The sequence below is a fragment of the Alexandromys fortis genome, unplaced genomic scaffold (assembly GCF_014885135.2).
Source record: "Alexandromys fortis isolate MF-2015 unplaced genomic scaffold, M_Fortis_MF-2015_v1.1 scaffold_70, whole genome shotgun sequence".
NCBI classification, from domain to species: Eukaryota; Metazoa; Chordata; class Mammalia; order Rodentia; family Cricetidae; genus Alexandromys; species Alexandromys fortis.
Window position 1 is genome coordinate 5013316 of NW_026067955.1, and position 14853 is coordinate 5028168.

Consider the following 14853-nt stretch of genomic DNA (forward strand, 5'->3'; position numbering starts at 1 on the left):
GTAGGGTGGCAGACGGGGCAATTCGGAGTGAAATGAAACCGAGGCGTGTGCAGTCTATTAGGGATGAGAACCTCCCGGCACTCGGCGCGGAAGGGCGCATCAGGCAGTTGGCTCTCCTAGTGCTTGTCACAGGCTCAGCACGACAGAAGACTCCCTGATTTACTGAGAGCCCAGTGTACCGGCCAGCTGAAGCCTGAAATTCCAACCTTTGGTTTTTCTAGCTATTGAGCTGCAAATCACCTGAGGGGAAATAAGTGGGGGTCTCTGGGCTGTGGTAAATAAGGTATTGCTAGTGAGAAAAGGGAAGAGGGGCTGCCAAAGGAAAGGCAGAGGCTTTCTGGCATGTGCTCTTCACTTCCTGTCTGATGTCCCAGAATCTTCACAACCACCTTGTGAGTCTTTCTTTGTCCTCATGACAGACAAAAGGGGAAGGCCATCTACTCATGCTCCCAGTGGCTACAGGAGTCAGGTTGAAATCCACATACAAGCCTCAGGCTCCCTTCCGGCCATGAGGGCATTCTCTCCCGTACTGCTAAGCAGGGCACTGTTGGGAGGTGAGTTCTCATCCTGCTCCCTGGGGAATGATTTTGGACAATCCTGTCCTATACGCTGAGCTTCAGTCTCTTCTTTAAGTGTCATTAAGGGCAGAATTAGGTCTCCCCTAATTCTACTACTACGCCCTAACACACTGTATTTGAAGATGGCCTAGAATTCCCCACGTACCCATGGATGACCTTAAACTTCTGATCCTCCTGCTTCCACCTCCTAAGTGCTAGATTACAGGTGTGTAGCACCATTCTCTGCTGGAGATCAAACCCAGGGCTTCATACATTCTAGGCAAGTCTTCTATCTGAGCTACACCCTCAGCCCTGACAAGAGAGTCTCCCATGAGACAGCACTTACAATAAAGCTATTAGAATGGGCTGTTCTCGAATCTGGCTGGTGACTCTAGGAAGATTAGGTTTGGATTGATACAGAGGCTTCAGGTGTGTGTGTGTGTGTGTGTGTGTGTTTGTGTGTGTGTGTGTGTGTGTGTGTGAAGCAACAGGAGGGAAGCCATTTGTTAGCCAGGGAGGGAGGCCCCAGAGGAAAAGCCCCAAGCACATCTTGATCTTGGTCTTCTGGTACCCAGAGCCGAGAGGAAACAGCCAGTGGATTTAGTCCTCAGCTTCTTCCAAGGCTGCTCAGCATCGGTCATAAGCCCACTTCTTGGCTTCTTGGCAGGTCACCCGAGGGTCTCACTGCACTTGGGTGGCTGCTGTTAGGATTTTCGCTTATTTATTTTTGCATTTATTTGTTATCTGGAAAGTTTCATGCATCCCAGGCTGAACTCACATTCATCATACAGTTGAAAGTGGTATGCTCCTGCTCCCCCTGCTTCTGCCTCAGGAGAGCTGGAATGACAAGGCCCCCCAGCAGGCCAAGAGGAGAGGCTGCTTTCTAACAAGTTTTTTTGCAGATGCTGATACTGCCATACATCCCGGCTCCTGCCCCTTCTCTGTGCTGTCCCCTCCCTGCCCAGAATCCAGTTTATCTCAGAATAGGCCATCCCCTTTAAGAGCAACAAGATGAGAACAAAGGTAGGCTGTTATGGTTTGAGTCTAAAATACAGCCACAGGATCGTGTACTGGGGGCCTGGCTGCTACTGATGGCACTGTTGGGAAGGGACTGGGTCCTAAGGGCTCTGACCTAGACCGCGGATGCCTACCCTGGTGGATGCAGGCTGTGAGCATTATGAGAGAGGCTGAAAAGCAGGAGGCAGGGCCAGACTAGAGGAAGTCGATCAGTGGAGGTGCGTTGTGGGACCTCTATCTTGGTCCCTTCCTGTATCCTGGTCTCTGCTTCCTGGCCACAGTGTTGTGAGGGAGCTGCTGTACCTCACCCTGCTGGGATGCACTGAAACCTCTGAAACCCTTTCCAGAGTTTAATCCTTCCTCCTTTTAAGTTTGCATCAGGCATGGCAAAAAGAACGCTACCTAATACACAGGGACAGGAAAGGGCAGCGCGGGAAACGATGAGCCCAAGGGATGTCTGGTGAGAGGTGTGCAGGCAGAAAGGCGGTCAGAGAAAGGCAAGGGTTCTGGATTTCAGGGTGGAGAGGGTGGGTCAGGAGCCGAGGAGTGGGCACTTCTGGAAGCTGGGAAGAGCAAGGAACCGGTTCTTGCTGGCTGCTGAGTCATCCTTCACTGGGATTCTAGCCCTCCAATCCGTGCCACGTGTGCAGTCCAGAGGACTGTAAGATGACATAGCTCGTTCATTGTTTTGTTTCTTCAGTGCTGGGGTGAAGCCTGGGGTCCCATGGGTGCTGGGCTAGACCCCTGGGCCTCTTTTACTTAAGCCATCAAATTTTTGAAGACTGTGTTATGGAAGTAGCAGGAAACCAAGAACGGTCAGACTCTGACAGAAATCGCCAAGTGTGCCCCAGGCCAGGAAGGGTGCAAGTTTTGAATAGTTTGCTTGGAGTCAGAACTTTTTTTCCCCCAGATTTATTTATTTTTATTTTATACATGTGAATGTTTTGCTCACATGTAATGGCTGTGCACTGAGTGCATGCAATGCCTGTGGATGCCACAAGAGGGCACTGGATCCCTTGGAACTGGAGTTACAGCCGGTTGCAAGGTAACATGGACTGGGAACCGAAGCTGAGTCCTCTGAAAGAGCAGCCAGTGCTCTTACCCACTAAACCATCTCCCCAGCCCCCAGAAAACTCTCTTTGGGACAGTTCAGAGGTGTTTATCTCATTCTTTGAATGGTCCCCAGGATGAGATGACTTAGGAAACACATAGCCAATTTAACCTTAAACTCTCATTTCAACAGTGAGAAGGCTAAGAGAAGAGAACATGTGGATTTCATTTATAAAAGATATACAATGCCTAGAAGAAATCAATGAAATCAGCGGTCTCCAATTTGATCTGAGGTGGGAGATTATATTAATTATGGGTTTGAGTTCTCCACTGGCATTGTTACAGGATATTGTTAGCCAACGCTTAAAAAATTATCTAGGTGGAACTAAGAGCCTCTCTCAATCCCCTTTCTGAGTTAGTTCGAACTATTTCACTTATAAAAGTTGCCATGGTCATGGTGTCTATTCACAGCAATGAAAACCCTAACTAGACAAACTCCCAAGAATTCAGACCCCTGTGGTAGTCTGTATGCGGGGTTTTGGTCAAAATCTACACTGTCTCTGAGAACCAAGATATCTCCAGTGGATAAGTAATGCAGCTACAAACAGAAAGAGCCCAAGGTTTTGCAGTTCCCAAAGGCAAGCACAAAGCCTCCCTCAAGGCTCTCCACCTTATCACAAGCACGCACACTCAGGAACAGCAGCAGTTCTGAAGCAGCAGCAAGAGCAGGGCCAGAAATGGAGGCATGAGGGTTGAAGAGACGGCTCAGCGGTTCAGGGTAGGGGCTGCTCTGCCGGCTGAACTAGGTTCAGTTCCCAACCTGGTGGCTCACAACCATCCATTACTCCAGTTCCAAGAGATCCAATGCCCTCTGCTGGCCTCCGTGGGCACTGCATGTGGCCAAACACCCACAGAATAAAAATGCATAAAACCTCAAAAATAATAGATTTAAAAAGAGGATAGGAGGGATGGAGTCCCAGCTAGGTGTGCTGGAGCACGATTGCAATCCCAGCACTCGAGCAGCAGCAGGAGGATCACCTTAAGCTTGAGGCTAATCTGATTTATGTAGAAAGTTCCAAGCCAGTCAGGACTGCCCAGTGAGACTCTGTCCCAAAAAGCAAAAGGGGGGAGGGGGGTAGGAAGAGAGAGAAGGTGAAATGAAGAAGAGGAGGAGGAGGAGGAAGAAACAGTTTGAAGAAGACACTGAAACATAAAAGAACTGTGCTCAGTAAAACAAATATAAAGAGGGAATATTTAAAAAGGGCCTAGAGTAACTTATAGAAACAAACAAGCAAACAAAAGTGATATTGAAAAATATATTAAGAGGACAAGCTGAAGACTAGGCCTGACTGAGGAAGAATTTAGCCACTTAAAGAAGAGCAAAGGAGGTTTTCAGAACAGTCCAGAAAGACTGTTATGAAAAAGCAAAACAGAGACCTGGCTATTTCTCCAAAGAATGAGAGAGATTTTAATGTGGCACTCATAGTCACGACTTATGCATATGCAGAGCTGTTCAAACTTAAAAAGCTTCAGGCCCGAGAAGTCAGGGACGGCAGGATAGTCAGCATCCACCAGCCGACCCAAGTGCTTCCCCACTTCCTAGACTTGCTTGAAGCTTGGTCAGAGTCCGGTGACATTTCCAGGCAGAGCTACCTCTAGGCCAGGACAGTTCAAAGCAGCACAATGCCTTGAAATTACAGTGCATTTTTCTTCACATTTAAAATGTTTATTTATTTACTCAGTGTGTGTGTGTGTGTGTGTGTGTGTGTGAGAGAGAGAGAGAGAGAGAGAGAGAGAGAGAGAGAGAGAGAGAGAGAGAGGAGAGAGAGGAGAGAGAGAGAGTACTTGTATAGAGGTCACAGGACAGTTAGGAGGAATTGTGGTCGCCTTCCACCATTTGCGTCCTGGGGACCGAACTCAGGTTGTCAGGCAGGTAGGCGCCTTTACCTGCATAGCCAACCATGCAATCCAGAGAGGAATTTTCCACACTCAGAACTCGGCCAGCTCACGTCTTTTGGGGAAACTGTTTTGGGTCAAAGGGCACAATCTTGCCTTCATTATGTTCCCTTCTCAGGGTCAGCCCATCCCCATCTACCAAGAATTCAAAGTCCTGACCTACTTTCTTTATCCGGGACAGTTCTGAATGATGAAGCTCATGGCGGAGCCCTTGTGTGATGGGCATGTGATGGGGAGACCCTCTGATGCCACGGCTCCTCCCCAATCCTGCCGTCCTCACCCTAGCTAACATCCTGCATGCCAATTTCTGTCTCAGATTTGTTTCTGGGGAACCCAGCTGAAGACGCAGTCCTCTCTCTTCCCCTCTGTGGTGACCTTGGAAGCCACCTGTTCCAGATGGCGCCGCTAGGAGATGGCAGATCTTCCATCTGCTTGCCTTTGCCACCTCCCAACGACTATGTAATGTGAAGTGCAAGAAATCTTTGACACCTCAAGTCACCGAGGTGTCTGGAGGAACTTGTTTGCGACAGGGTCTCTCGTGTAGCCCAGCTGACCTCAAATTCACTATGCAGCCAGAGAGACGGCCATGAAGTTCTGATCCTCCTGCCTCCACCTCGTGAATGCTAAGATGATAGCCCGTGGTACTGGGGCTTGAACCTGGGACTTGGTGGCGTGCTCGATAAGTAATCTATCAGTTGAGCTGCATTCCCGGCCAATCCTGGGTGACTTTTAGCTTGTTTGCCTACCCTTATGCCTAGTACAGCTGTCCAGAATAAAGCAGTTGAAGGGATCTCTAAGCCAGCAGATAGGTAGACTGGTCTATCAGCAGAGAGGGAAACAGAATGAGAAGACAACGAAGAAACTCAGAATGTGACCCTTTCCCCCAGACAACCGGGGTGGGAGGTAGAAGCAGAGAAGACGGAGCCGCACGAGACTGTTGAAACACGCAAATCCATCTCTAGCTATCCCTCTGAACATTAACAGAGCCAGCGGCGCAGGAAAAGACATGTGCCGCCAAGCTAAAGCTCCACCGCGAGCTGTTTACACAAAGCGCAGCTAAAATGTAACGACAGGAAGGGTTGAAAGGCAAAGGAAGAAAAGAGATGACTCAAGCGAACGGTAATAAAAGCGGAGAAGCTGGATTACAGCCCCAGCTGGGCCCTGAGACACAGAGCGCCGTGAAGAAGGCACAGCAAAGTCATCCTTACCCTCATGCACGGGGAGCTACAGGAGGCTCAGAACTAGCTAGGAGGAGTTTAAATTTCATTGCACTTATTTGTTTAGTGTGTGTCTGTGTTCATGTATGCGTGTATGTGTACATATGTGTGCTGGTGTGTGTGGAAGCCAGAGGACAATCTCCAGGGTGGTTCTTCCTCGGCTGCCATCCATATTGGTTTTTTTAAGAGTCACTCACTGGCCTGGGACTTGCAGACTAAGCTAAGTGGGCTGACCGTGAGCCCCAGGGATCCGTGCCTGTCTCTGCCTCCCCAGCGCTGGGGTTACAAGCGCTCACCAGCTTTTTCACATGGGTTCTGGTTTTAAACTCAAGTCCTCAGGCTTTCGTAACAAGCACCTTACCACCCGCTATTCTCCCAGTCCCTGAAACTCATCTTAACTGTCTCTCTCCTGATCCCTTCCTCCCCTAGACAAGCGACACATCTGTCTCTCCTCCGAGCTGCTTTACAAAGTACTCGTGAGGGTTTTGAGAGCCTCCTGAGCTCCGGAGGAGCCCAATAAGGACAGAGCTTGACCTGCAAGTCTTCTCCGAGTCCTGTAGAGAAACATCCTGCACACAGGAAGAAGTGAATAAAAATGTCACGAATGAATAAATCCAAGACTTGCCCTGTGTTCCCACTGGCCACAGTCACTGATGTGTGAGCAGGAAAGGGAACGGGCAGCCCTGTGAGGCCAGAGGCAGGGCCCTGCTGAAGCACGACCTCTAGAGCGGCCAGCTTTCCTCATCTTGTCCCACAGCTCCTCTGCTCTGCGTATGACTCTGCCCAGCGCCATCTCCCTGCACCAGCTAGCTCTACACCTACAGACAGGAGCCTGTAAGGAGTCTGCTCAGTGTCCTGCTGGTGATGTTGAGCTTGGTTAGGTATTACAAGACATCAGTGTAGGTAGTCAGCTGAGCCCAAAGAGCTCTCATTTCCATGTGAAATGTCCTACAACAAACATTGATTCTTATCCAGTCCTGCAGGAAGGAAACTGGACCAGAGACGGGCACAGTCTTGTGCTTTCTCTACAAGGCAAGATGGAGGCACACCAGTTTGACATAGCATATAACCAAAATCTTAGGGCTTATGGAAGCAGGGTGTTTGGGCGTGCCATGTGTGCTGGGATGGCTCTCTAGTCCCAGAGATCCACAAAAAAGAGACAAGAAAAGCTACTAAGCAAGTCCTTCTGTGTTGCAGGATACTAGATCGCACAGCGTGAAGATGTGACACTCTTTTACCTCACCTGCCTATGACACCTTCTGATTGGTGAAATAGAGATCTGAATGGCCAATAGCTTGGTAGGAGAGGACAGGCAGGACTTCTGGGCAGAGACAGGAACTCTGGGAAGAATCTGAGAGGTGGGGGATTCACGAGCCAGACACAGAAGTCAGACTACTGTACTGAGGGAATGTAACAAGCCACGTGGCAGATTGTAGATTAATATAAATGGGTTAATTTAAGTTTTAGGAGCTAGTTAAGCTACTAAGCTAAGGCCAAGCTTTCATAACTAGTAAGAACTCTCGGTGTCATTCTTTGGGAGCTGGCAGTCCAAAGAAAGACCTGCAACACTTCCCCATTGCCCCACCCCATACCTGGCCTAGCCTTCCTGTGAGAGTGGAGGCTGGAGCTAGGAACGCTGGTGGAGTCTATAATCCCTACCCAGGGGAGGCCAAGGTAAAGGGATTGTGAGTTTGAGGCTAGATTGTCTCAAATAAAACAGAGGTGTGGGAAGTAAGGGAGAGAGAGAACACTGTGCAGGGCCATGCTGAGGTGACTGTTCCCTAGCCTGCTCTGAAGCGCCACCGTAGGCCCTAACCAGCCTTCTCCCCACCAGCAGATGCTCCTACTTCCTCTGACTAGCCCAAATCTAAGGTCTCTCTAAGGACTTTGCTTCTGGATGAAACACAGATGTTGCATTGAAGGACTACCCTTAGCCAGCCTGGTGCATGGGTGTGGCGAGGGGTCCTGATTTCTGCAGGAGATTCAGAGGGCAGCCTAAAAAAGAAGGGGCCTGCAAAAAGCATCCTGAACTCCCCTATTGCAGAAGCTGGTCGCCTGCAGACCCTGGAACCCAGCAGTGGAACGAAAAGCACATACCTGAGGCACCTGATCTACACGGAACAGCCTAGGGAGCTTCCAACTCAGCATCTTGACACCAGGCCGGGCAAAGCAGTTGGGGTCTCTCTGGCCTCCCAGCAGGTCCCACTCAGAACTGTGGCATACCAGGAATATCTGGGTGACTTCCCTGAAAGAGGATAGCAAGAGAAAATCAGATCAGACTCCACCTAACTCCAGCTGGATCAGGCATTTGGTGGCTCAACTATTGGACATTTGCTTTACAATGATAGCAAAAAGCCAAGATGCCCATGGCTGAGAAATGGAACTCTGTTGGCAGAGTGCTTGCCTGGCACACACAAGGCCCTGGGTTCAGTCCACAGCACTGCAGAAGACAGGCATCAAGCCTGGCCCTGAGGAGGTGGAGGTGGGGTGGGGGAGGATCAGGAGGCCAAAGGCATCCTCACCTCCTGGCCAACCTGGGCTACTTGAGACCCTGTCACAAAACAAAAGCAAAAACTTCTTAATAGCAGCGATCCAGACTGCTTCATCCCTCACCAGGAGAATGTTAATAGATTTAAGCAATTGGATCCTCCAATGGCTGATTACTGCAATATGCAAGTTTTGACCTTCATAATCTGTATGCTAGAATTTAATCCCCGGTGTGTTATGAAGTAAGGCCTTTGAAAGGTAATGAGGTCATGAAAGTCCCACTCTTTTGAATGGGATTAGTACTTTTATCATAAAAGAGGCCTAAGGGAGCTTTCTTGACACTGGGCCCTGGGAGGACACAAGGAGAAGGAGCCATCCATGAAGAAGAAAGAGTCTTGGGATGCTGCCATCCTGATATTGAACTTCTGGGCCTCCAGAACTGGAAACAATACATTTTTCATTGTTTATAAACTACCCAATCTAAGGTATTTTGCTATAACAGAATGAACTGAGGCGGTAGAAAATTGGAGGGAGAAAAAAAGAAAGAAATTTTAGAAAAGAAAAGAAATCTGTCAGGTAGTAAAGGACCTGAGGCTACCCGCTCCCCTCTGAGGAGTGAGCAGCAGAATAATTTTCCCAGAGTTGTTGAGCTAGGAAAAGCTGAGGCTTTCCTAGGTAGGCAGAGGAATCTCTGCCTGTGCCATCCTAGGTGACATAAGGAAACAGTGGGGGGGTGGGGAAGGGAGGGTTCAGCTATGGGTCTCCAAGCCTGATAACCCCAGGACCCCCATGGGAGGAAACAAAACAGACAATCTATAGCTGTCCTCTGCTCTTCTACTGCGGCACCCACACGCACTTGGAAAAGCACATACAGACACAATATAATAGAAATGTTAAAAAGAGGGCAGGAACTATACTCTAGCTCAAAGACGAATCGGCTCGTCCAGAGAGAACACTGACCACAGGGCTCTCAAGGATGAATCGGCTCGTCCAGAAAGCACTGACCACAGGGTTCTCAAAGACGAATCAGCTCATCCAGAGCACAGACCACTGCGCTCTCACATGAAAGAACCAGGCCAGGCAAAATTCCAAGGAGCTTCTTGGAGACAGAGCAACTTGCAGTAAACAATAAAGTTGATCAAAGACAGGATTACGACTGTTTAGTAACTGTAAATAATATGAACTACAGACATCTAAAGTCCTCAGACCCACCAAGCAAAAATGCTGCTTTAACATGGGAAGAGCAAAGCAAGGGACCAACCCAGTGTGGCTCCCTCTGCTATCATCCCTGGACCAAGGCCTGCTCCCTCCTTAGAGCCTCCTTCATGTCCCCGTCAACAGAGGGGAGTCTTTCTCTGAGGGCCCAGGGACCTTTCCTAACCTCCCTGGATCACCAGTCACACCCCTCCTAGGACCTCTGTGGCTGGCTGGACACTCTCACAGACACACAAATGAAAGGAAGGCAACTGGAAAGACAGGCAGCCACCTCTGGCCTCCACGTGCACATACACGAACACATATACCACACACAAATAACAGAATTGGCTTCAATGAAAGGAAATTGCATCCTGGCACAAAGCACCAAGACTGAGTTTCTCCTGAGCACTGGGAAATAATGGGAAACAGAATGTCTGTGATGTGTGCTAAGCCTGGGCAGCAAGTAGTGAGCCACTCTTGCCAACTCAGCAAGCCGAGGCAAATTCGCAGATAAGACGGAACTTGACTGACCTGTTTCAAAAGTGCAAGGCTTCTGCTGTCAGAGTCTCACAGCATTCAAAGCGGTGAGGCCTTTCCCATGGTTATCTGTCAGCCAACACCTAAAACACCCATCATTTTGTCAATAATTGCCGGAGACCAGTGGCGGATGATGGGGAGTTGTGGCACCCTGCCGATCTTAAGCCTTTCAGACATCACTGAGCCTGGAATGAACTCTTTCATCCTTTTAGTCCTGTTTGGAAACCATCTCTTCGTTCTGAAGACACTAGAAGAATCAGGCTGCAGGCTTCAGGATCGCCAACATTGCAGCTTGGGTTGCTATGTCTTTTTGGAGAGGTCTAGAGACAAGTTTGAACCGAACCACAGGGCTTTTGCTCTACTTTTAATTCTCTTGCTGTGGCAAAGCACTGATTTTTTTTAAGGCAACTTAGGGGTCAAAGGGCTTATTCTAGCTAAAATGTGCAGGCTATAGTCTTATCACTGCAGGGAAGTCACCGTGGCAGGAGTTTGAGAGAGCTGGTCACATGACACCCACAGTCAGCAGAAATGAATATAAGCCCACTCGGTCTCCGTGAACTCACTGTCCTCATTCTCATGCAATTTAGGAACCCCTGTCTAGGGAATGATGTCACCCACGGTGCCTTAATTTTCTTACATCAATTAATTTCAGATAATCTTGCACAAACATGCTCAAAGGCCAACCCAGTGTTGACAGTCCCTCATTAGGCCTCTCAAGTTGTGTCAAGTGCACAATTAAGTTAACCATCACGGTTTCTAAGATGAAATCCAAACACATCAGGAAGATGCAGCTTAATAGTGCCTCGTAGAAGACTTCATCATACAGAAGTTTCGATGTCTTTTAAGAACAAAAGGGCTAGAGATGTTTCTCGGTTGGCACAGTCTTTGCTTAGCGTACATAAAGCTCTGGGTTTGATCCTGAACACAACATAAACCAAATATAGTGGGTTCACACTGTAACCCCAGCTCTCGGAGGGAGAGGCAGGAAGATAAGTGCAAGGTGAGCCCTGAGGCAGAGGCAGGTGACTCTCTGAGGTTGAGGCCAGCCTGGTCTACAAAGTGAGTTCCAGGACAGCCAGGGCTGCACAGAGAAATCCTGCCTTGAAAAATAAAAGAAACAAAAAGGTTCAAAGTCATTCTTGGCTACACAGAGAGTTCCAGGGCAGCCTGGAATATACGCGATACCACCTCAAAAAAGGAAGGACTTGCTGGGGTTATTCTGGAATAGCCATTAAAAATCATGAGAATAAAACCATAAGCAGGAGGTTTCATATTAGGACTCAAATTCAAGGGCATCCAAAAATTAATAACAGGTAAAATCTGAACTTGGGTACCTCATTCATCTCCTGATGGGATTCCATTCTTACAGGTCCCTGCCCTAGAAGACAACCTCAGCTGGGCTACCCCACGCCTTAAAGGCTATAGCTGAAGACTTGACAACCCACTGTGTGGAATAGTTTTATGTCAATTTGACACAAGCTAGCACACTCTGGAAGGTGGATCTGCAGTTGAGAAAGTGCCCCTTTCTAGACTGACCTGTGGGCAAATCAGTGGTGGGGGAGAGCCCAGCTCACTGTGGGCAGTGCCATCCCTAGACTCATGCTCCTGGGAACTAGCAGACTGAGCAAGCCATGGAGAGCAGGCCAGTAAGCAGCGCTCCTTCTCCATGGCCTCTGGATCAGCTCCTGCCTCCAGGTTCCAGCCCTGTGTGAATGCCTGTCCTGACTTCCCATGATGATGGACATAAAACTAACCCTATCCTCCCTTGATTGCTTTTGGTAATGGTGCTTCATCACAACAACAACAAAAACCTGAAGATACCTAAGAAATATTGTCATATAAGGTGACCCAAAATAATCTGGTGAGTTGGATCCCAATGACAGGATACAAAAATATAATAACATAGTAATATCAATAAACCAACAATTAGTCACACTGTTAGCATGGATTTATTAACTTAGTCTTGCACACACACAGAATCCCAACTGTATTTAATAGAGTACTTAAAATTTTTCCACATTTATTAAATGCATTGAATGAAGCCTTCATCTGTGTCATCAAAGATAGTATCTTCTTTATAAATACCGTCACTTTTTTGAGTTGCCTCATCCAACTGAAGAATATTGTCTCATCGTATGCCGGTTAAAGGTAGAGGCTCCCAAGACAAGAGTCCTCATCAAGCTGAACACTTAAACCGAAGAAGATGGAGACAACTAGAAGGTGTCAGAAACAAGGGCTCTCTGACCTCCTCCTGCCCTGTCCCCTGTCACCTCTCTCTCCCCAGCAAGCTGTAACACTCAGAGAACTCATGGTCTCAGACTCCATTGTAGATCCCCACTCCAATAGGAGAGTACGCTGCACGGAGAGGTAAAGAAGATTCCAAGAAGACAGGCCGGGCTGGGTTTCCCACTGGGGGTCCTACGCGTTAGGCCACCCATACCCTGTGTCCAATCATACATTTCAAATGGCTGCCCACTCTTCCTAGAACTTGAGGATGAACACAGTTCTCACTGGGTCTTTGAGCCTGTATTTCTGAAGAAGTATCTTGTGCAAGAGAAAATATGTGTGTGTGTGTGTGTGTGTGTGTTCACATGTGTGCACACAAAGGACAGAGACAACCTTATATGCCATCCCTCGGGTGCTATTTACCCTTTTGTCAGACAGCATTTCTCCCAGCCTGGAGCTCACCTGTATTATACTGTTTATGATCAGCTTTGAAATACTTCATATGGAGGGACTGGAGAGACGGCTCAGCACTTACTGCTGTTGCAGAAGACCCGAGTTTGGATTCCGGGACCCACATGGGAAGGCTTACAACCAACCACCTGTAACTGTAGCTTCAGGGGATCTGGCACCCTCTTCTGGCTACACACACACACACACCAGTATTAGTAATATAATCTTTAAATAATTATCATAGAGATCCTGCTGTGAGGGTAATGTTCTAACCATAGCCCCATGACTGGCTCCTTTCATGGAGCCCACGAGTCCACAAGAGAGGAATAGGTGGCTGGAATGCAGATCCCATGTTTAAATGATGCTGCCACAGGATTACATGCCTTCCCAGCAGGGCATCGGTCCACAGCCTTAGAGATTAATAAAGAAGAAGGTTTTTAAACAAAAAGCTCACAACTGGTTCTGGCTGATGCACTAAGGGGAGCTGGCCTCACACAGAGCATTTGACCAGCTCATACAGCCCTTAGGCTTATATTCCCACATACAGTGTCATCCTCAAATGTCCTTCAGGTCCTGCCCCAGCTCACACTTTGAACAATTAAACAGACACAGGAGACCGCCAGTCTGGCCACTTGGGCAAATGAGAGATTTACAAAGCAAAGTATTGGCAGAATTGTTTTTAAGTAGAACAGTGTTGTTCTTTTGAACAGTTGTGGTGCAGAATCTTCTTGCTACAGTTTCTAACCAGCCTGGCTAGCACCTGCCATACCTTCCAGCCATATTGGGGTCGGTGCTCCTTTACCTAAGTTCTACTTTGTGTAACTTAGCATTTCCTAAGCAAGCATATTGGTAAATCCTTAATAGCACTAATTTTATTACTTCAGGCTCCTCCTGCATCATTGCCAAACAGCTGTCGCCTTAGCCTGGGGTGACCTCTTAGGCAAGGTGTGCTTGAGAGGCCCCCAAAAGACAAGTAGCTTGTTCAGAAGTCCTCATGATGCCCTCATGCTGTTTGCTTAAACAAATATGGGTGGCAGAAACCCAGCACTGTGCTGGCCTAACAATGGGCACACACGTGGGAAGTATGGTCCAACTGTCCCCAAGCACCTCCAAATACCAACTGAGCCCAGGATGGCATTTCAATGACCTTCAGACACTGTTAGCTGGGAAGTACATCACCATTTTCATGGACCAGAAAGAGAGAAAGCCGTGCCAGTTATAATCAGGAGATGCTGTTGAATGGAAATAAATTCCAGTTTTAGAGCTGCTAAAATGTTAGGCTGTGGGGAGAGATGGTTCAGTAATAAGTGTGCTTGTCACACAAGCATGAGTTCCTAAATTCAGTCTCCAGTGCACATGGAAATGTGTGTCTATAATTCCAGTGCTGGGGAGGTGGGAGCAGGGAGGTGGGAGCAGGAGGTGGGAACAGTTGCCTTTGCCAGGCGTTTTGTCACAGCCACGGGAAAGCAGCTAAGATGGTGTGCCCATAAGCGTCAGGTAGAGTGTTTGTACCAGTGATGGAGCCCCTGTGATGACGGGCAGTGATGGCCTTAGGTCTTAGTCTGTTTACAACGGTCACTCTCTTCAAGAGATCATCAGGAGTAGCCAAGCTTTACTTCCATTGGAAGACTGTATTTTCTCATCCCCTTTCTCCATCCACACCGCTTCTCTCCTATGTTGGGTGCCTCCTCAGGGTTCCCAAGCACCGCTACCAGGGAAAGCATCACACTGTCAGGGTGCCACCCTCAAAGAGTTTACTGATCAACAATGACTCTTAAGAAACGTGAGACTCAGCTATGACACATTTCTTAGTTTCTAGAAAATATTATGTCAGAAAGTAAAATTATGGGGCCAGAGAGATGGCTCAGTGGCTAAGAACACTAGCTGCTTTTCCAGAGGTCCAGCAACTGCACAGTGGCCCGCAACCATCTATAATGAAATCCGACGTCCTCTTCTTGCATACAGGTGACCATGCAGATAGAGCACTCATGCACATAAAATACACAAATAAATTTTTTTGCACACCCCTTTAATTTCAGTATTCAGGAGGCAGAAGCAACTGGACTCTTAGTTTGAGACCAGTCTGGTCCTCAGACCAAATTCTAGGACATCCAGGGCTGCACAGAGAAACCTTCTTAAAAAAATTAAAAAAAAAAAAG

General features: G+C 48.1%; 1 protein-coding gene across 3 annotated transcripts in view; it reads right to left on the reverse strand.

Annotated features, from left to right (window-relative positions):
* Paqr5 (progestin and adipoQ receptor family member 5) overlaps window positions 1-14853 on the reverse strand; it is a 73807-nt gene that overhangs the window by 29828 nt on the left and 29126 nt on the right. For 2 of the 3 annotated variants that reach the window (XM_050151975.1, XM_050151974.1), the window contains exon 2: window positions 7895-8042. The exons of the other annotated variant lie outside the window; for it this stretch is intronic. In XM_050151975.1, coding sequence (XP_050007932.1) covers window positions 7895-7945 — 51 coding nt within the window. In that variant the 5' untranslated portion in view covers window positions 7946-8042. The remainder of the gene's footprint in view (window positions 1-7894; window positions 8043-14853) is intronic. 3 annotated transcript variants of the gene reach the window in all.